Raw genomic sequence first — 22039 nt, 5'->3', positions numbered from 1 at the left:
GCCAACGTGTTCCTGACATTTTCTGGCTGTGACCTGAGCTGTCCTTGCCCCGGGGGGACCGGTTATACAACGCAACAGCTTGCCAAACAAATATTATTGTAGCGTGAGACTCGCGATCTCACCTCTTCGCGTTCGGCTCTTTGTCAACCCACCGCCGGATGAAGGGCTGCCCCCGCGGCATGTCAATCGTGGGGGTCGTTTGGCCATACTTCACCACGCCGGTCAGTGGCGGGTTGGTGAAGTGGGTGGGTGGGGGTGGGGGGAACCCAGGAGCGGTTCAGGTATCGCTCGCCGCTGTCAGCCGGCGAATCATGTCGATGAATCATTACACGGCTAATGGGGACTTGCATGACAATGGAAATAAACATAATAGATCACCGTGTGATGCACGACGGCCCAACATTACAACAAGAAAATTGTCCGTAATATACTCTTTGGTTCTATTCGGTAAAGTCACGTGACTTTACCGAATAGAACCAAAGAGTATGGATGCTTGCAGTCACGAAAGCTTTAAATCTAGAATTGTCCGCAATATATCAACATTGCTACGGGAATTGTATTAACAAAAAAAAACGATTATTATTTCTGTAACAAAAAAACTACTCCCGTGTCTCGACGAGTCATCAGCAGCTTAATCAATAATCGATGGATTTTCTTTGGAAACGCTGGCCCTGGGAACTGTGGTGATGCCCCATTTATAGATAGCACACGAAAACGATACAGTGAGGAATTCACGCTGGCAAAGCTTCCCGCACGGCAGTCTCTGCTGGCTCGTTCAACCCTCGTGATTCTCCCCAAGCTCGAAGGGTACGGAGGCCTCTTCACCCCCCTCCCTCCCCGTCGCGCACACGGCATCCAAAGCCGCCTGTTGAGAATAAATGAAGAGGATCGTTAGAGATCAGCTGGGGGGGGGGTAATCTATACGCGGGGATGCCCTCTCCGATTCATCTTTGTCACTTTAATGTTCATAACCCACACACCTCCTTCTCACCCTCTCATGCAGCGCGGTCTCGTAGCGCGTTCCCCGTCGGTGGCTGTGGGGACGGGGGAGGGGGCGCCCTGATGGCAGCTGTCCTTTTGAGATACAAGGTGAACCCAGAACATGGCCACAAGGCGAACCCAGAACATGGCCACAAGGTGAACCCAGAACATGCCCACGAGGTGAACCCAGAACATGGCCACGAGGTGAACCCAGAACATGCCCACGAGGTGAACCCAGAACATGCCCACGAGGTGAACCCAGAACATGGCCACAAGGTGAACCCAGAATATGGCCACAAGGTGAACCCAGGACATGGCCACAAGGTGAACCCAGAACATGCCCACGAGGTGAACCCAGAACATGCCCACGAGGTGAACCCAGAACATGGCCACAAGGTGAACCCAGAACATGCCCACGAGGTGAACCCAGAACATGGCCACGAGGTGAACCCAGAACATGCCCACGAGGTGAACCCAGAACATGCCCACGAGGTGAACCCAGAACATGGCCACAAGGTGAACCCAGAACATGGCCACAAGGTGAACCCAGAACATGCCCACGAGGTGAACCCAGAACATGGCCACAAGATGAACCCAGAACATGCCCACAAGGTGAACCCAGAACATGGCCACAAGGTGAACCCAGAACATGCCCACGAGGTGAACCCAGAACATGGCCACAAGGTGAACCCAGAACATGCCCACGAGGTGAACCCAGAACATGCCCACGAGGTGAACCCAGAACATGGCCACAAGGTGAACCCAGAACATGGCCACAAGGTGAACCCAGAACATGCCCACGAGGTGAACCCAGAACATGGCCACAAGATGAACCCAGAACATGCCCACAAGGTGAACCCAGAACATGGCCACAAGGTGAACCCAGAACATGCCCACGAGGTGAACCCAGAACATGACCACAAGGTGAACCCAGAACATGCCCACGAGGTGAACCCAGAACACGCCCACGAGGTGAACCCAGAACATGACCACGAGGTGAACCCAGAACATGCCCACGAGGTGAACCCAGAACATGACCACGAGGTGAACCCAGAACATGCCCACAAGGTGAACCCAGAACATGGCCACGAGGTGAACCCAGGACATGCCCACGAGGTGAACCCAGGACATGCCCACGAGGTGAACCCAGAACATGGCCACAAGGTGAACCCAGAACATGGCCACAAGATGAACCCAGAACATGCCCACGAGGTGAACCCAGAACATGGCCACAAGGTGAACCCAGAACATGGCCACAAGGTGAACCCAGAACATGCCCACGAGGTGAACCCAGAACATGGCCACAAGGTGAACCCAGAACATGGCCACAAGGTGAACCCAGAACATGCCCACGAGGTGAACCCAGAACATGACCACAAGGTGAACCCAGAACATGCCCACAAGGTGAACCCAGAACATGGCCACAAGGTGAACCCAGAACATGGCCACAAGGTGAACCCAGAACATGCCCACAAGGTGAACCCAGAACATGGCCACGAGGTGAACCCAGAACATGCCCACAAGGTGAACCCAGAACATGCCCACGAGGTGAACCCAGAACATGACCACAAGTCTGCCAGCGGTGGAGGGGAAGGAGAGGAGGATGTGTGGCTAGGGGGGGGGGGGGGGGCGGGGGGGGGGTTGATGTTCCTCTGTGGCTGTCCAACAAATTTATTCGCGGGCAATGTAATCCATACAAATCCGGAGGAAGAAGCCGGCGCACGTGATCGAGGGGATAAGTAGCGGCGGCCAGTGTTGTCTTGTCAACGGCGACATCCACCTGCAGTCGTGACCAGGGCGGTTCGCCGGGGCTGGGATCCGGGAACCGGGGGGGGGGGGGGGGGGGGGAATGGGCTTTGGGTTCCTTGAAAAATGTTTTTTCTATTCTTGATTGTTTCGGTAAAGTCACGTAGAAGGGAAACAATGAAATAATAAAAATGATAAATAATAAATAACTTATTCTTTTATTGTTTCCCTTCTACGTGACTTTACCGAAATAACCAAGAATACGAATCCCCGCAGTCACGAAAGCTTTAAATCAAAAATGTGTGTGTTTTTTTTTTCTGTTTGGTGTTTTAACAAATTAACACAAACTGTTTTATTGCCAGAAAGGGTAAAACCTATTCTTATATTTTGACCCTGGCAAAGGAGGTCCCACGATGTGGCTACCCGCCTCGAGCTCTTCAGTGCCCTGATAGTGGCATTGTCTTTGTGCTGTTCGCCTTTTGGCGTCCTCTGGTCTAACGCCGTTAGAGACGAGGCTCACAAAGAACGCTGTCTCCGGTGTGGACCAATCAGTTTCAAGGACAATGCGTCATATTATCGGAGTATGTTTTTTGTTTGCATTCTGACCACAAGTTTTGTGGTTAATGCAGCCATGATGTCTTGTAAAAAGGTTTCAGTTTGGTGTTTTAACATCTTAACACCTGTTTTATTGCCAGAAAAAAGGGGAAAAAACCTCTTATCAAGGCTCAAAATAAATCTGTCTCTGGTGTGGACCAATCAGTTTAAAAGACAATTTATCATAAACTACCAGAGCATGTGTTTTTTTTTATTTGCTGTTACTGCGTGTTAATGTGGTTAATGCAGACAGGATTCCTTGCAAAAGATTTCTGTTTGGTGTTTTAACATCTTAACACGAACTGTTGCTTTATTGCCAGAAAGTGTAACATCTATTCTTACGCTTTGGATATGTCAGCGCTGTACTCAATCCGGGGTGGGGGGGGGGGGACAACGCTGATCTCGTTAGTGACGACGTTAGTGACGACGTTAGTGACGACGTTAGTGACGACGCTGCTCTCGTTAGTGACGATGTTAGTGACGACGCCGCTCTCGTTAGTGACGATGTTAGTGACGACGCAGCTCTCGTTAGTGACGACGCCGCTCTCGTTAGTGACGACGTTAGTGACGACGTTAGTGACGACGCTGCTCTCGTTAGTGACGACGTTAGTGACGACGCCGCTCTCGTTAGTGACGACGCCGCTCTCGTTAGTGACGACGCCGCTCTCGTTAGTGACGACGTTAGTGACGACGTTAGTGACGACGCCGCTCTCGTTAGTGACAACGTTAGTGACGACGCCGCTCTCGTTCGTGACGACGCCGCTCTCGTTAGTGACGACGTTAGTGACGACGCCGCTCTCGTTCGTGAGTGAGCCACGCCGATGATCGGCGACAGCGGATCGCTTCGGGCAAGTCGGCGCACTCAGAATTTTTGTTCCATTTTTGAAACGCTTGCTGTCGCGCGCGGGAAGGTCTCTCCCTCTCTCTGTCTCTGTCACCGACGAAACGAGGCTTGTGGGGGAGCAGCTGCGCGAAGCTTGGCTCACGTCTCACGTCCCACCGGTGTTTGCTCCGGAATTGCGGCCGATTCGCGTGATTGGCCCCCTCGGCTTGCCGCTGATGTTGCTAAAAAAAAAAAATCATCATCATGTGTTTGCGGTACGAAATACAAAAAAACCCACGGGTGTTTATGGAAAGGAAGATGGGGAGCATTACGCAATCTTTCCGGTCGTGCATAATATGTACGGCATTATGCCCACGCCTAGAACGCGAGTACACGACATGCTGTCTCTGCAAAGTGCAACCCAGGACCGGTTCACACATCACTCACCACTGATGTTGGCTGTGGCCAAGAATCAGACCTATAATGCCATCGTTTTTGAGGCTGTACCTGCATTGCAATTACTAAGGCAGATTTAAATTACTTATTTTTTTTTAGATACAGCGTGGTATTTGATGATAATTAAATGTACGTTTAACTTGTTTTCCTTTGAAATAAAAGCTAATGTTTACATTGCGATTATGATTTGCTAGGTTATATATATATATTTTTAATGCACTTATCTCTTATTGTTTATTTATTTTATTCATATTACTGTGACTTGTTGCGTTTTTGTCGGAGAAGCAGCGGCGGCGGCGTTGTTGTTGCTGTTGTTGACGAAACACGATTTAAGAGCTCATTGGCTCACAGGGCAATTGCAAACAAAGTGAACTGATCTATAACTTGATGAGGAGCTTTCGTGACTGCAGGAGTTATTCTTTGTTTTTTTTCGGTAAAGTCACGTAGAAATAAGAAATAATAAAATTACATAATAGCGTACGACGTTTCGATTGCAACACAAGCAATCATCGTCAGGTACAGAAGAGCTAAATTTACGAGAGAGAGGAGACACATAACCGCAGATATATATACAGACACAGATACAACAGGGGATACAGAGAGAGATAGACGGGGGGAGCACACTAAATCAAACAAGGTTTAGCATTATATTCTTAGCTCTTTCGGTAAAGTCACGTTGAAGGGAAACAATCAAATAATAAAATATATATAAAACAATACATTTTTATTATATTTTTGTTATATTTTATTATTTTATTGTTTCCCCTTCAACGTGACTTTACCGAAAGAGCTAAGAATATGAATTACTGCAGTCACGAAAGCATTGCTTGCGTTATATGGTTTCCAAATTTTGCTAAACTTTGTTTGATTTAGTGTGCTACCCCCGTCTATCTCTCTCTGCATCCCCTGTTGTATCTGTGTCTGTATATATATCTGCGGTTATGTGTCTCCTCTCTCTCGTAAATTTAGCTCTTCTGTACCTGATGATGACTGCTTGTGTTGCAATCGAAACGTCGTATGCTATTATGTAATTTTATTATTTCTTTACTGAACTGAACTATTATTTACTTTGATTTCTTTGGCTAATATTTGCAACAATGGATGAGTCTTACAACTTAAAACTAGCTACAGAGAAAGGTCAGCTGACTTCACATTTAGGTTGGCAAACAGGAAGAAAAATAAACAACCCGGAATGGATGCAGGCTTATACCTGAAAGAGCATTATCATAATACTCTCTGGTTCTTTCGGTAAAGTCACGGACGCTTGTGTTGCGACCGAAACGTCGTGTTCTTTTATTATTATTTTTTCTATCTACGTGACTTTACCGAAAGAACCAGAGAGTATGGATTTCCTGCAGTCGCGAAAGCCTCAAATCAAGAGCATGAAAATAATGTTTAGCTTCGTATAGCGTTGTTCATGCAAATTGCATCTCACAATCGCTGAAGAACAAGCAACAACAATTGCCCGAGCTCTGCAGTTCTCCATATATTCAGTTGTTTCAGCCAATTGGTGAGTGTTAATACGTGGGAGGGAACCAGAGCACCCGGGGAACACCCACACGTGCGAGGGGGCAACACTCTATATCCCATACGCAGAGGACAGATGGCATGGGTCCGCACTGTGCTGTACCACCTCTCTCTGGCGAGCCGGTTGTATGGCCACCTCCTCTGTGCCCATGGGAAGGGAGTTCCGCAACATTTGTTCAATCCTGTTACCTATTTGACCTTTTTTTAAATTGTATTTTGCCAGGCAAGGCCCAACTGAGCTACGTATCTTGTTTTCAGAAGCGACCTGGCCACAAATAAACAGCTCAACAAAGTGGCTTATTGTGTGGAAATGTAGAGCAACAGTCAAATACTCTGGTCGTACGTTGATTCTATGTAAATGCGGAGAGAAAAAAAACGGAAGATGCGGAGAAAAATCCACGCGACCACGGGGAGAGAGACACGCAAGCTCCAAAATATACAGCAGCAGGCGTCGGGGTCGGGATCGTACCCCGACCTCCTGCAAACCAGGCGAGGAAGTTAACATCTCCTAGCAACCGTGGCGATTCGCCAACCTCTGCGGCATGCACAGTGGCGGTTTACAAGCATGCGCCACCACCGGCTCGGCTATCACCATACTTAGCCATTATACTGGTAGGAAGCTCCTGGTTACACCACCAGCCCACAGGGGATCATTGTGTCCGTCCGTCGTTCATCCAAAAATGGGAGGGGTGGGGCTGGGTGGGGAGGGGAGGGTGGGGAGGGGCTGGGTGGGGAGGGTGGGGCTGGGTGGGGAGGGTGAGGAGGGTGGGGAGGGGCTGGGTGGGGAGGGGCTGGGTTGGGGAAGGTGGGGCTGGGTTGGGGGTGGGAGGGGTGGGGCTGGGTGGGGAGGGGCTGGTCACCCCGTGGTGCCCTTATAAAACTCAACGTTTAACCTACTCACGTCGGCTTGTTGCCCGCCCTCACAGTCGGGAACATTTGCGGAATACACCACGTGGTGCCGCCGTTGACCCTGGCCATTGACCGAGCAACCCAACGTTCCTACCAGCTCCCTCCGCAGGGATGTGTTCTATCGACTGCTGGCGGCAGAAGGTGGGACCCCGCAGCAGCACCTGAGTCACTGGGGGAAAGATCTGCTGATCGTATCTCTAAAAGTTAATTAATCGAATGTTCGTAAGTAGAGGAGTCCCCGTACAGAGCTTGACGGCACCGAGTCGGTTGAATCGTTGTTGGTAAGATATCTCAAAGCACGTATCCCAAAGGGCGCGAGTGATCGACACCTCCCCTGACTGCCCTCGACGTAAGCTCCCAACGCTCACGAGGTTGCTGTAAATTATGCACCTGGCAAACACATTGCGTTTTATCTGAATTGGCACAACACGGGTGAATAATCATTCGGCAACGGTCATTGTTGTCCCGTTATAATGTCGCGAGACAGTAACGTGGACGATCCACTGCGGGGTTCTCAGAAATGAGAGGCCGGGGTTTAGGGGGTTTAGGGGGTTTAGGGGGTTTAGGGGGTTTAGGGTCAGCGGTTTTCCTCCTTCGGGACACGGGGTGGTGGCATAATTTTCATGACAGAATCCTTCCTGGAGGCACGCCGGAACGTGGCTTTGAGGAACGTTCAGGAAATGTCGCCAAATGTAGGTGACGTGATAGCCGAGCGTAGCGCTCGTCCACTGTTCCAATTCGCACGAGAGCAAAACCGTTCAACCGCTGTGAAGGCACCCGGTCAATTCTACGGTGCGGTCTTCTTTACGGGGCAACGTTAATGTAGCCTGTTGCCGTAAGGCGTGATAACTGCGTGCCGTGTCACAGCCCAAATCCAAAATAGAACAAAAATTGAGAACATTTTAAGCTGTGCACGAAAGTAAGAATAATATTCATGACTCCATAATGGAGGGTTTTTTTTTTGGATTAGATAAATATCAATGTGTCGTTAAACCCGCCACCAGCCGACACAGCCAATTGGTACGGTTTGTCACGTAAACAAATACATGGCAATTCGTTACTAGTTCTGCACACAGGTGTGTTGAAGAGTAAAACCCACAACAACATTGCAATTCGAGAACGCTGACATTTCCCCAGTAATTACAAAAACAACAACAACCTGCATCATCAGGCAACGGCCAGAGTTGCGTGTGAAAAGGTCGGATTAGTGAAAATCTCCGCTATAGTAAAATGACACTCACTCAATGCACAAATACCTGACTGGGTGTGGGCGCATAATTGGCCGGGGTTGATTTGCTGAGACTGTTGGATATGCAGCGTTGTGCTGAATACAAATACGGTCGTGAGAAATTATAGCAGAAAAATGTATTTCGAGACACCAATCCGAGGTTGAACTGAACGCGACTTTTAAAATAAAGAGTTAAAAATGCAAAAACTCTGGGACAAGATTTCAGAGTTTGCGAATGTTTATTTGTTGTTATTTTTTTCCCGTAATAGTTTTGGGTTTGCCCATTTTTCATTCATAAAATGGGATCATAACTAATGAGGTATTAAGAAAAGCAGGAATTATTATATTGATTGCTTTTTTTTACACGTTCAGTCTAGGAAAGGTGTCAGGCCTAAAGATTACTTGTACACTCGCTAACACCCAATGGATTTAATCGCTGCTAGAAAGCGAAAACTCGCAGCGCACATTTTTAGAGATGTCAATTCTGATCATTCCTGTCACGAGCGACTTACAAATGCGTCGCTTGGGTTAAGTTGGCATCGTAGTAGTAATAATAATAATACTCGCTCTCTGCTCTGGCGTCGTTAGTAAGGGAGGATATTTGTGTGCTTGTTCTCTAACCCTAATTCTCAGCCCTAACTTTATCCACAACTCACTTCTTGATAAAATAATAATAATAACATATACCGTATAATACCGTGTACAACGTCGTATCGCTAACCGTTACATATTCGCCAAGAAATCTATTAATCCAGTGAATGCGCAACGTTGGGCCAACTTTGGGCCAACGGTTCCAACCACGTAGTTGTGGTTGACCGGTATTACATGGAACGTTGGGCCAACGTTGAGGTAACGGTTCCAAACACACGTTGGGCCAACGTTCGCCCACCGTTGGGCCCAACGTTCCAAGTGTACTGGTTAATTGCCCACAACCGGCATGATGCTCTATCGACGTGCACGTATGCAAACTTTTCACCTCCAGTAACGCAGCCTTAATCTCCCTTACTACTAAATTATAGTGCAATGTTTTTACCACGTTTAAATAATTTTATTTTTTGTTCCACTCACCTATTTGCTCGTGGTGTTCGTGCTGGGCATGTTTGCTGGATCGGACCCCAGCGATTAAGATATATGCGACGTTGTACCGCGCGACTTAAAATGTTTTATTAATTATGTTTATTGATCCACCCACGCGTCGGGGTGGTGCATAGCGGGACAGGTGGCTCGGACAGACATCCACCGCGGACGCGTAGCACCGTAGCGTCACGTGGGACGTGCTGCGTCAGATCCCTTCTCTTCGGGGAGGGAAGAGGGAAATAGGTTGAGTGGGGGGGGGGGTCCGTCTATTGGCAAGTTGAGTCAAGTAAACTCAGAGTCTCTGGAGTGGCATTCACGAGGGGGCCCCAGATCTGGGTGAACGCCCCTTCCCTATTCCTCAGTTTCAGACTCGGGTGTTCTGAAGCTGATCGGGCGAATAGGGAGAGAGAATAGGGTGAGAGAATAGGGAGAGAGAATAGGGAGAGAGAATAGGGAGAGAGACTAGGGAGAGAGAATAGGGAGAGAGAATAGGGAGAGAGACTAAGGAGAGAGAATAGGGACAGAGAATAGGGAAGTTGTGCCAGAGGGTGGATGAGGGGGCCCCACGATTCTTCCAGGAGCTCAGGGTGGTCTTTGTAACCGAAATGTTAAATGCTTAGATAAGGGTGCGTTCGTGTCTGGTGATACCTTGGGGTTTAAGGCCCAGGATGGAGGATTTACTGCCAGGTAATATCTCGGTGACAGACATCACGTTGTACAGATCGGTTATTTGATCATAGAATGTCCTGATGGTGGGACAGTCCCAGACAATTTTGACATTTTTATTGTCTCAGTTGTCGTCTCTCTCTCTCTCTCTCTCTCGAACAATGCTTGCCAGGTTCTCGTTCCTATGAGGTGGATAAAATATATCACCGTGGGTGCTTGTGGTTTCACGGAAGATGTCGGCACACACTTGTGAAAAAAATAAACAACGATTTCAAACAAGGGACAAGTTGTACCATCTGGAAAAAAAAAATAATCACTCCATCTTGAAGAAAATAAAATGAATGCAATTCATGACACCGGGTGATAATGGCACTGTACGTTGTGTTTTCGGGTTGCACCGCGCATTGTTTGATGTTCGATGTTCACTCCTCATGCTGGGAAGCTTCTTCAGAATTCAATTCAGCTCCTGAGGAAGTTCCAAGCACGTTGAGTGAAAACATCGGACGTCAAACAACACGCGGCTCATTGGATAGCCGGCAGTCATACGCTCGAATGTCATTCGATTCAGACTGAACGGTAATGCTTATGCAAGTGGAGACGTTGCAAAGATTTGTCACGTTTCAATTAACAAATTATTTGGTGATGCTGTCGCTTCTGCGTTGGCAGCAGTGCACACACACACACGATTAACAAAGCAAACTCACCACATTCATCACCAATAATAATAATAATAATAACTCTGACCTTCAAATGAGAAGTATATAATATGCGACGTTTTGGGCAATGGCTCTTATTTTATGTGATCTGCATGAGGGCCATTTTCTGAAATGTCACCTGTGATAAACATTGTTTTCCCTGTTAAGGCAGTGTTATTGACGAATGTGTGTGGAATTCCACGTTTCATTTAGATTGTTTTGGGAGCGCTGAACGTTAACAAATACAGTGAGGGAAAAAAGTATTTGATCCCCTGCTGATTTTGTACGTTTGCCCACTGACAAAGAAATGATCAGTCTATAATTTTAATGGTAGGTTTATTTGAACAGTGAGAGACAGAATAACAACAACAAAATCCAGAAAAACGCATGTCAAAAATTTTATAAATTGATTTGCATTTTAATGAGGGAAATAAGTATTTGACCCCCTCTCAATCAGAAAGATTTCTGGCTCCCAGGTGTCTTTTATACAGGTAACGAGCTGAGATTAGGAGCACACTCTTAAAGGGAGTGCTCCTAATCTCAGCGTGTTACCTGTATACAAGACACCTGTCCACAGAAGCAATCAATCAATCAGATTCCAAACTCTCCACCATGGCCAAGACCAAAGAGCTCTCCAAGGATGTCAGGGACAAGATTGTAGAACTACACAAGGCTGGAATGGGTTACAAGACCATTGCCAAGCAGCTTGGTGAGGTGATAACAGTTGGTGCGATTATTCGCAAATGGAAGAAACACAAAAGAACTGTCAATCTCCCTCGGCCTGGGGCTCCATGCAAGATCTCACCTCGTGGAGTTGCAATGATCATGAGAACGGTGAGGAATCAGCCCAGAACTACACGGGAGGATCTTGTCAATGATCTCAAGGCAGCTGGGACCATAGTCACCAAGAAAACAATTGGTAACACACTACGCCGTGAAGGACTGAAATCCTGCAGCGCCCGCAAGGTCCCTCTGCTCAAGAAAGCATATATACATGCCTTCTGAAGTTTGCCAATGAACATCTGAATGATTCAGAGGACAACTGGGTAAACGTGTTGTGGTCAGATGAGACCAAAATGGAGCTCTTTGGCATCAACTCAACTCGCCGTGTTTTGAGGAGAAGGAATGCTGCCTATGACCCCAAGAACACCATCCCCACCGTCAAACATGGAGGTGGAAACATTATGCTTTGGGGGTGTTTTTCTGCGGGGACAGGACAACTTTGCCGCATCATAGGGACGATGGACGGGGCCATGTACCATCAAATCTTGGGTGATAACCTCCTTCCCTCAGCCAGGGCATTGAAAATGGGTCGTGGATGGGTATTCCAGCATGACAATGACCCAAAACACACGGCCAAGGCAACAAAGGAGTGGCTCAAGAAGAAGCACATTAAGGTTCTGGAGTGGCCTAGCCAGTCTCCAGTCCTTAATCCCATAGAAAATCTGTGGAGGGAGCTGAAGATTCCAGTTGCCAAATGTCAGCCTCGAAACCTTAATGACTTGGAGAAGATCTGCAAAGAGGAGTGGGACAAAATCCCTCCTGAGATGTGTGCAAACCTGGTAGCCAACTACAAAAAAACGTCTGACCTCTGTGATTGCCACCAAGTACTACGTTATGTTTTGCAGAGGGGTCAAATACTTATTTCCCTCATTAAAATGCAAATCAATTTATAACATTTGTTACATGCGTTTTTCTGGATTTGTTGTTGTTATTCTCACTGTTCAAATAAATCTACCATTAAAATTAGAGACTGATCATTTCTTTGTCAGTGGGCAAACATACAAAATCAGCTGGGGATCAAATACTTTTTTTCCTCACTGTATATACAACAGTTGCTGGTCGATAGGATGTGCCAAAAACACTTATTTTTTGTAGAGAGACACGTATACATTTTAGGCGTATTATCGGCTAATTCAGCTCGGTTGGCGAGATGTTAACTCCCTTGCCTGGTATGCAAAAGGTCGTGGGTTCGATCCCGACCCTGACATCTATGTATTTGGAGTTTGCGTGTCTCTTCCCGTGGTCGCGTGGAATTTTTTCCGGGTCCTCCGGTTTTCCCCGCCACATTTAGAATCCACGTATTTGGCTGGGACAGATTTCCACATGATGATAAGCCAACTTCGTTGAGCTGTCATTTGTGATGGCCAGGTCGCTTCTGGAAAAGGCCCTACCTGGTTAAAAAATAGTTTGAAATAGTTTATGGTTCAACATTGTTCATGATTATTTTGTTTTGTGTATTCAACAGTACGTGTTGTGTTACACACGTGTAATGCGTTAGGCTACTTCATTGGTGGAGTTCGGGAGGAGGAGATGTGAGAGAAGGAGCTGGTTAAGGCAAGCTTTCTTATTACATTTAGTCGCATAAAACTACATGCATCGCTATTCCCTGCCGCCTTGAAAAAAAAAACACAACCCTTGTTCCCAGTCAACATGCCAACGCCGGGCCAACGTTGGAAAATGGTCAGAATCGTTGGCGCAAACGTTGGAACAACGTTGAAGCAAAGTTCCATGTTTACCGGGCTCTCTCTGTGTGTGTGTGTGTGCAAAAACAAGTCGACGAACAGAATTGAACGGAGCAAAAAGTAGGAGTTTGACTGTGAACAAAAACTCCCCATCTCAAATATTCACATGCCTCTAAAAAAAATCACACTTCAACAATCCCGTTTTTTGATTGTACGCACAATTTTACTTGTCAATCACATTCAGCTGGGTATCTGCAGTTAACAGCTCTCACCCCTCCACGTACCACCTCACGTTTGAGCATCACCCCTCGCGGAGAGCACGCTTGAGAACTGAAGGACGTCAAAAGTACAGCACCACCATACCCTCTGGGTTATACAACACACTTTCCACGTCCTCTTATTTTCAAGCAAGAGTCCGGTCGGTGTGCGTGCGTGCGTGCATGCGCGCGCGTGTGTACCTGGTGCGGTGTGTAGTAAACATCGCCACTCGGGAGACAAAGGCGGCCGGGCATGGTGCTGGCCACCCCCCCCCGTGTGCCGTGCCGGCCTTCACAGGTGTTACTCGCTAATAGCACTTGCCCCAAGTCTGTTAAGGCTACACGGGGGATCTTTGTCTTTGTGTCCGCGACCAGATTCGTAGCACGTCATTGACGCCGGGACGCAAGAGCGTCGCATTGTTGCGTCGTAGCGTCTCATAATCCGGCGAACACGGCAAACAAACTTCACGCGGGAGGAGATGCATCGCCACGACCGAAACCGCGTTCTCATTTGGCGGTGCGTTTCACGGTTCTCAATCCAATCGCCGGTGTTCTTGAAGTTCAGTTGGGTACTCACTGGGTCACAAAACAAAACAAAAAACACGCTCAGCACAGTCGTCGATAACGGATAAGATCGTGGCCTTACAAGGAAATAAATCCATCAGAGGCAACGTTTCAGGCAATGGGGGCTTCCCTGTTCGTGTTCCATGACGCAGAACCCATTTTGCCTGAAACGTCGCCTCTGGTATATTTTTTTCCGTCTAAGACCACAGTGTTATTGACGACTGTTTTGAGTTTTGTTGTTGTTGTTAATTGTGATTGCGCACCGCTGCCAATGCAGTATCGCCAAACAAAAATGTGAGCTTGGCTGTGTTCACTCCAGCGCTGTCCTCGAGACAGTCTGGTCCCTTCACCTGATGAAGGTCACTTGTGTTGTGGCCGAAACGTCGTGAATTTTTTATTTGTTGTTGTTTTTTACGTGACTTTACCGAATAGAACCAAAGAGTAAACAAAAATGTGTTTAAGTCGGTCACAGCCCCGAGGGCCTGCTTAGCCACACACACGTAGACTCGTGACACAGGGCATACCTAAGCGGTTGTATTTTTGTTGCGTTTAGTTTGTTGTCGTTCCCCCCGCACCTCCAATTTGCACGGTTCTCTACGTACGGTGTGATAGAAGTTCCAACATACACCACACACAAAATGGACTATTGGTGCTGCGTTTATATATTCGGCGTTTTTTTATTTTAGTCAACTCTCAATCTGTGGATTTCACCTGGTCGTGGATCTCTCAATAACATCGTTGACTTAAGCCGTCAAGGATTTAGCCCCACGAATATTAAATGCTCGAGTGACAGCGTTCGACGATTTTTTTTCCCCCACCTGAAAATATCATCAGATCAGGCAATCGGTGAAGTGGGTAAAATCTTTGCAGATTCATCTAGGAGCAGATTATAACACGAGCGCAGCCAACTGCATTCTCGACCAAAGTGACTTGTCCATCTCATACCCTTTGATTCGTTCGGTAACGTCGTGATTGATTTTATTTTCTACCCACGTGACTTTACAGAAAGAACCAAAGAGTATGGATTCCTGCAAGTCACGAAAGCTTCAAAATCAACATTGTTCATCTCAGCTTGAATCTCCGTTTATCCCCGGTACTCTTAAGTTATATTGGTGTCAGCGTTGGGGCCTTGTAAATGGGTACATCTCTGCATACCAAAAATTGCCCTAAGATTGATACCACGGGGCAAAAGTAAATCTGGGCCCCCCCGGAGACCACGTGGCGAAGGACGAGCTGCTAGCAGCGATCAGCCTTTCTTGGGAACGAGGCTGAACATGTTGCCAAGGGCTGGAAGAAGTGGGAGATAACTCATTGCGGCCTCGTGTTCCACATGGGACGAAGAGGATTAACTAACCAACTGATGAACTGGTTGGTGCAGCGATTGTCGTCACTTGTGGTGCTTTCATGATTGTTACCCCACGTAATAGTCAAGTCAAATCTTTGACTAAAAAAAAATCAATATTCGTGAACACTGCATTTGTGGATATGGTAGGAATATGCATGCGGGTATCACTTTTAGCAGGTACGTTTATTTTTTTCACTTACAGTGGTAAGTGTTGACCGCCGTTAATATGTGTGTTTCTCCAATATGCAAACCGAAACAAAAAAAATACTTCTCAATTTGAAATCGCAATTGGCTTAAATAAATAAATAGATACACGTAAAAAGTAACGAACACAGTACACGCAACACATTCACCCAACCCCCCGACTCCCCAAAATATAGGCATCTTGTAATATATTATGATATGATAGTTATTTTACTGTAAGTGATTTTCATGTAAAAATATGACTTTTAAATAAAGTTAGCTTTCGTGCCGGTGCAATAAAAACACATCTCTTTCTTTCCTGCCCCACATAATCACAATTGTTTGTTTCCTGCTTTGTAACGTTTTCGAAAAAAATGCCTATTATTTTAGCTCTTCTGTACAATAATGCACGAATCAGTAAGTGTACAGTACATACGGTATATACAGGGTCTCCCCTGCTTACGAACGAGTTAGGTTCCAGAGGTCTGTTCGTAAGTCGACTTGTTTGTAAGTCCAACCTTACTCCCGTCGATTCCAAACATGTTTGTACGGCATGCACACTGAACACGGGGAATGGCTTTAAAAGCTGTATAATCTCCTCTAGATGTAGATGCCACTGGTTCTTCACGTTCTGAAGATGTAGATGCCATCACCGCCATCTATTGCGCCGCGGTTGAACTTACGACTCTCGGTTCGAACGGGCAACTGGACATTATGTGCTGGACCTTATGTGCTGCGAGAAGGGGGCCTTTACCTGTTACATAACGTGGGACCGTTTTTTGTCCAGTATCAAAGTATAAAAAAATAAGAATAGTTTTGACCCTTTCTGGCAATAAAATAGGTGTTAAGATTCCTCGTAAAAGGTTTCCACTTGGTGTTTTAACATCTTAACACCTGTTTTATTGCCAGAAAGGGTAAAACCTGTTACAAATTTTGTTACACCGTTTATATACTTATTTTTTTGGGGAGGGGGGGGGGGGTGGTGCAGTGTTATTGACGAACGTGCTGAGATTTTGTTTTGGTTGTTATTTGTGATCGTGTACTGCCGCCAACCCAGCAGCAGCAGCAGCTTCATCAAACGAGGTGTTTCATTGACAAGACGTTAAGCCACTGCTCTGTCAGTGGTACATGCGTTGTCCATGATTTGGCCATGTTCGGTATACGAAACAAAAACGATCTCAAACGATGTCAATTAATAAAGACGGTTATTATTGTGACGTTTCGTTCTTTCGTACGGAGATCTATGAATACAATCTGCCCCTCGTGAAAGGGATATTACTTCGTTAAATCAAACAAAGCAATCGACAATCATTGTCACGTGCACTGCTCCACCAATCTGGAAAACAAGCGAAAACGAGGGCCTGAGAGTTGGACGTTGGAGAGCGGCTGAAAAACTTTGCCTGGCTTGCACTTCAAAGGAACGAATAACAGGCTCAACATGCTATTGGGAATGGCAATGTTTAATTCAGGAGTTCAGCCATGAAGGGCAAAGCGCGTGCCTACGTGCAGTGGTGGCACTCAGGCGTAAGCAAAAGCTTAGGGCCCAAGAAACTCATGAGGACCTAGATTAATTTATACATTTAGGGGTGAACCAGATATCAGCTCGAATTCAATTTCTAGCAAATATATATTTTTTAAAAAACCTAACAAATCTCTCTTTCTCACCTCGTTTCCGTCCGTATATCGCTCATCCTTGTCGAATCCAATCTTTGTCCCTGGTCTGCTTCGCTCTCATTTTCACTTCACCTCTGTCCTATTCCATTTCTCGTTTCTCTTATCTCACTGCATCTCTATATTTTGGGGTGCCACGGTGGCGAGATGTTAACTACCTTGCTTGATATGCAGGAGGACGTAGGTTCGATTCCTGCCCCCCACGCCAGCTCACGTGGATTTTTCTCTGTGGTCCTCTGGTTTTTCCCTCCACATTTTGAATCGACGTCAAGCGTTCAGAGTATTTGGCTGCTATAAATTTCCACGCGATAAGCCGATTCGTTGAGCTATAATTTGTGGCCAGGTCGCTTCTGAAAAAGAGCTACATAGCTCAGTGGGTCTTACCTGGTAAAATAAAAAAGTTATATTTTGTCTACATTCATTTACATTCTATACATTCATATCATCGCATTACAGCTCTTAAATCTCTGTATATATATAAAACTCCCATCTCACTGGGAGTTTATAAATTGAAACGTGGGGGGTGGGGGCAGAGGGAGGAGAGCCAAAAAAAATAATTTCTGCTCAGGCTCCCCAATGTGGCATTGTTTCTTTTGTCAACGTGTTCACATCTTCGGTGGGATAATTAAACAATTCAAAACCAAAAAGACATGTTTTACGATGTACGATATATACGTTCACACTGCATCGTTGGCATGCTTGTTCATTTACAGTTCCTCTTCTTTACATGTGTTCAACCCAATAACTTAGACACACACAAAAAACATCAACTGCATAAAAAAAAGTGATTTATCAGACGTGAACTGAAAGTTCTGCATTCACCACTCAATGTTCAGAAAGGGGGCCACGAATTCCCCCCTTTTTTTTTCCTCCACGCTGCATCAAAAACCTGAAAGCTTCGTCTGCGTCGACGATGGCCGCCCCCATCTCAATTGGTGGGCACTTCGGTGTTTTTGTGAGAGCGGAAACTCTCCCTGTCGCCCACTTCATTTCCTCTCTCGGTGGCAACACGACGCGCAGTTTCCTCCCCGTACCCTACGCCAGCGATGGTCCTTATTTCCATCGCCCTCACTCCGTTTCCCAACACGGCGGTGGCGCCGTTCGCTCCGGCCAACTTTTGCCCCCTGTCCTGCGTCAGCCACGTGCTCGTCTGGTCCGTCCTTGGTTTCGTGCGGCCCGCGAAGCCCTCCTTCCTCTCCGCTCTCTGCTCCCCCCTCGAGGCGGCGCCCATCGCCACCCCGCGGGACTCCGCGCTTCTCTCCGATCCCATCCCCCGGCCCTGCCTTGCTCCCTCATCGGCCGACTTCTTCCTCCTCGCCTTCCGGCCCTTCGGCTGTTTTTCCTGCACACCGCTGCCGCCGATGCTCTCCCTGTAGGTGGCGTCGTCCGTCTTGATCTCGATGCTGTGCAGGTGCACAGCGATGACCACCGACTTGTTGCCCATCGCCCTGCCCGGTTCCTCGCAGGCGCACGCCGGGCCCCAGAACTTGCGCAGCACCACGCTGGCCGCCACACGGAACCGGTCGCCCGACAGGAAGAGGATGAGCGGGTCCATGATGCAGTTGCAGCTGGACAGCAGCAGGCACCAGTAAAAGACCTGCGCCACCATCTGGTGCAGGCCGCAGTTCTTGGGCACAAGCAGCTTGACGGCGATGAGCAGCGAGCGCATGATGTGCACGGGGATGAAGCAAATGGCGAAGATGAGCAGGATGACGATCATGAAGTGGGCGGCGCGCTTGCGCGTCTGCAAGAGGCGCGGGTTGGTGCTGGAGCAGAGCAACTTGCGCGCAATGCGCACGTGGAACACCAGCATGATGCCGAACGGCAGCAGGAAGCCGAGCACCATCTCGACGGCGTTCCACACGTTGAAGTTGCGCATGAGCCACGGCTGGTTGAAGCTGAGGCAGCGCGTCTGGTTTTTGTGCTCAAACGTGTGGAAGATAAACGGCATGCCCGCCTGCGGGACAAGCGCAAGGAACCAGAGGGCAACGCTCACGAGCTTGGCACGCATGAGCGAGCGCCGTCGGCTGAGCGAGCGCAGGGGGCGCTCGATGACCTGCCAGCGCTCCACGCTGATGCACGTGAGAAAGTAGATGCTGCCGTACATGTTGGCGTAGAAGAAGAAGACCACCATGTCGCACATGAACTCGCCCAGGACCCAGTCATTGAGCCGCATGTGGTAGTGCACCCTCAGCGGCAGCTGCACGACGAAGAGGAGGTCGGTGAGGGCCAGGTTGAAGAGGTAGATGGTGTAGCTGGTCCACACCTTGACGTGCCACCACGTCACCCAGATGGTGAAACCGTTGCCCAGCAGACCGAGGATGAACTCGAGGATGAGCACGGGCGGCATGACGTTGGGGAGGAAGTTCTCGTCGATCCAGCACTCGTCCAGGTCGTCTCGCTCCTCGTCCGGGGCCCAAACGTCGTCCCCCGAGGTCTGCGGCGACACCATCTTTTGTGACTCTTCGCTCCACTGAGTCTGTGGGGAGGTTGACAATGAGATGGGACGGGTCACGCGTTAAATGAATACACCACTGTTGTCCCATGAATTGCATCCATGTATAATTGTTATACTAAGCCTGCCCTAGGCCTCAATATTCACCAAGTGTTATTGTTGACCTATAACGTGAATTAATCACCTGGGGACTGCACTTGTGGCTCTCATAAATTACATGATGTTGTTGATATCTTATTACGCGGGCACCACTGTGGCAAGATGTTAACTCCTTCACATGGTATGGATGAGGTTGTGGGTTCGATCCCGACCCTGATGCCTGTATAATGGAATTTGCATGTCTCTCTACACATAGTCGCGTGGCCTTTTCTCTGGGTCGTCTGGTTTTCCCCTCCACATTTAGAATAAACATGCTTTGAGAGTACTTGGCTGCTATACATTTCCACATGATGAGCCACTTCGTTGCGCTATCATTTGTAGCCAAGTCGCCTACTGAAGAAGAGCTATATAGCTCAGTGGGCCTTTACCTGGTAAAATAAAAAGAGGTCAGTTTATATATTGTTTTATTCTCTCTTATACAACCTGGGTAAAATATTGTCCCATTATCTATTATATTATTAATTTAGTTATTGGAATGATATCTTACAATCATAACGTCCAAGAAGTGTAGAGGATGTCTCATTCTTCCTCACACACTCGCACCACACAAACAACACGTGTACCTTCCACACTCTACATCACACACACCACATGCATCGATCATGCACACAGGGAAGGGTCGGAGGTCAGGGGTCACTCACATAATGCACACAAGGCACGCTCGGGCAGGGAATAGAGATGGGGGTGTGAGCACTGACGTGCAGGTCACACAATCCAATGGGTGAGTGGTTGGAGAAAGGTGATTGGTGAAGAGGAGGTTTAAAAGGGACTGGACAACGTGGGAATGAGGTTGGTTTGACGACTAGCGTTGCTGTGGTGTACGAGCGGTCACAATGAAATAAATAAATTGAAGTACACCAGCCCAAGTCTCATTTTAATCTGGTGGCAGCAGTGGGATATCTCGGCTCAGCTTGGGGAGACCCAAGCAGAAGACACTCTAGGCTCCGAGGGTGAGCACTGCTCTGAAACGGGACTCGTCCGCTGGCACATCGGCAGGGTCCGAGGCAGCCGTCCAACCAACATGGGCACCTACATCCACCAACCTGGTGGGGCAGACTCACCACCACAGCAGACCATCATCCAGAGATCGGAGGATGGATCAGCTGCTGGAAGCAGTAACGGTGCTGCTTCGCCGGCTGGGGCCCGAGGTGGGACAACGTGGAGGGCCTCTAGCCGCATCACCACCCCAGCAAGGCAGCGGAGGCCTCGTGCAGCCTTCCCAACACCGAGCAGCAGCCAGCGGCGGGCGAACCACCACTGACACCGCCGACAGTGTGTCCTGCGCAGGACCAGGGAGCAAGCCCATCCCACCCTCCGAGCCCCCGTCGACAGCACCAGCTCAAGAGCGGGACCATCCGAATCACAGCGGAGGGCAGCCGACCAAGCAAGGGACAGCAGCAGAAACCGGGACCACCAAACGCAGGTGCACCCCAACCAGGATGACCAAGGGAATGTGGACGGGGCCGCCAGTTGGGCACGATGGAGAAGTTGACGTCCAAAACAGGGGATTGGCGTGCTTTTGTTCGCCGTTTCAAGACAGCAGTCCGAGGACTGAAGGGGACAGAGGAGGAGGCCCAGGCAGCACTACCCACCACATTGGATGTCTCAGCACTGGCTGTGTTCTCCCGGATCCTGCCTGCAAAAAGCAGATCCCTAAAGGTGGTTTACAAGGAGATAGTGGAGGTGTTTGACCTCCCGTCTGGGGCTCGGCAAAAATTCAAGAATCGGCAGCGGGACGCGTCCGAATTGCTCCTGGTCTTCAGAACCGAACTGCTGTTGCTGGCAGAAGCCGCATTCTCGCAGCTTGATGAGCCAGCCCTGGACTCGCTGGTGGCGGAACGTTTCCTTACCATGGCAACAAAAAGGAAGGGGTGGTACTGCCATTGGTGGAGGAAGAAACCTTCACCTCGCTTTGGGTCACAAGGCATCTCCATGCCTAAGAGGAGATGGCGGGACCCACGCAGATTGTGGTGAGCGTCACTGAACATTTTGGCGATGACGGGGAAACCCTGAGCGATCGAGACACCAGAGCCACCAGGAGAGAGGCTTATGGGAGAGAGGTGGTGGCAGCCCTGCGACGACTTTCAAGGACGCCTCGAGAAGCAGCACGTCCGACCACCACGCTGGGCACCTCAGGAGGTGGAAGCGACATTCCTGGGCAGGGGCGAAGTCATCTGTCATCGCTGCGGTCCCGAGGGCCACATCGCTCGTGGATGCCGCAGCAGCACGGTGGGGGTC

The 22039-nt window shown here is 48.4% G+C and overlaps 1 protein-coding gene across 1 annotated transcript in view; it reads right to left on the bottom strand.

Annotated features, from left to right (window-relative positions):
• Nucleotides 1–16469: 16469 nt before the first annotated feature.
• The window catches only part of LOC116954156 (P2Y purinoceptor 3-like), a 29391-nt gene continuing 23821 nt past the window's right edge, over nucleotides 16470–22039 (bottom strand). The window contains exon 2 of the mRNA XM_032974627.2: nucleotides 16470–19666. Coding sequence (XP_032830518.2) covers nucleotides 18116–19666 — 1551 coding nt within the window. The 3' untranslated portion in view covers nucleotides 16470–18115. The remainder of the gene's footprint in view (nucleotides 19667–22039) is intronic.

This window comes from Petromyzon marinus, chromosome 54 (assembly GCF_048934315.1).
Source record: "Petromyzon marinus isolate PM22_M1 ecotype Great Lakes invasive population chromosome 54, UKy_Petmar_22M1.pri1.0, whole genome shotgun sequence".
NCBI lineage: Eukaryota > Metazoa > Chordata > Hyperoartia > Petromyzontiformes > Petromyzontidae > Petromyzon > Petromyzon marinus.
Note: the sequence above shows the minus strand (reverse complement) of the source record. Positions and strands in the feature narration are given on the sequence as shown.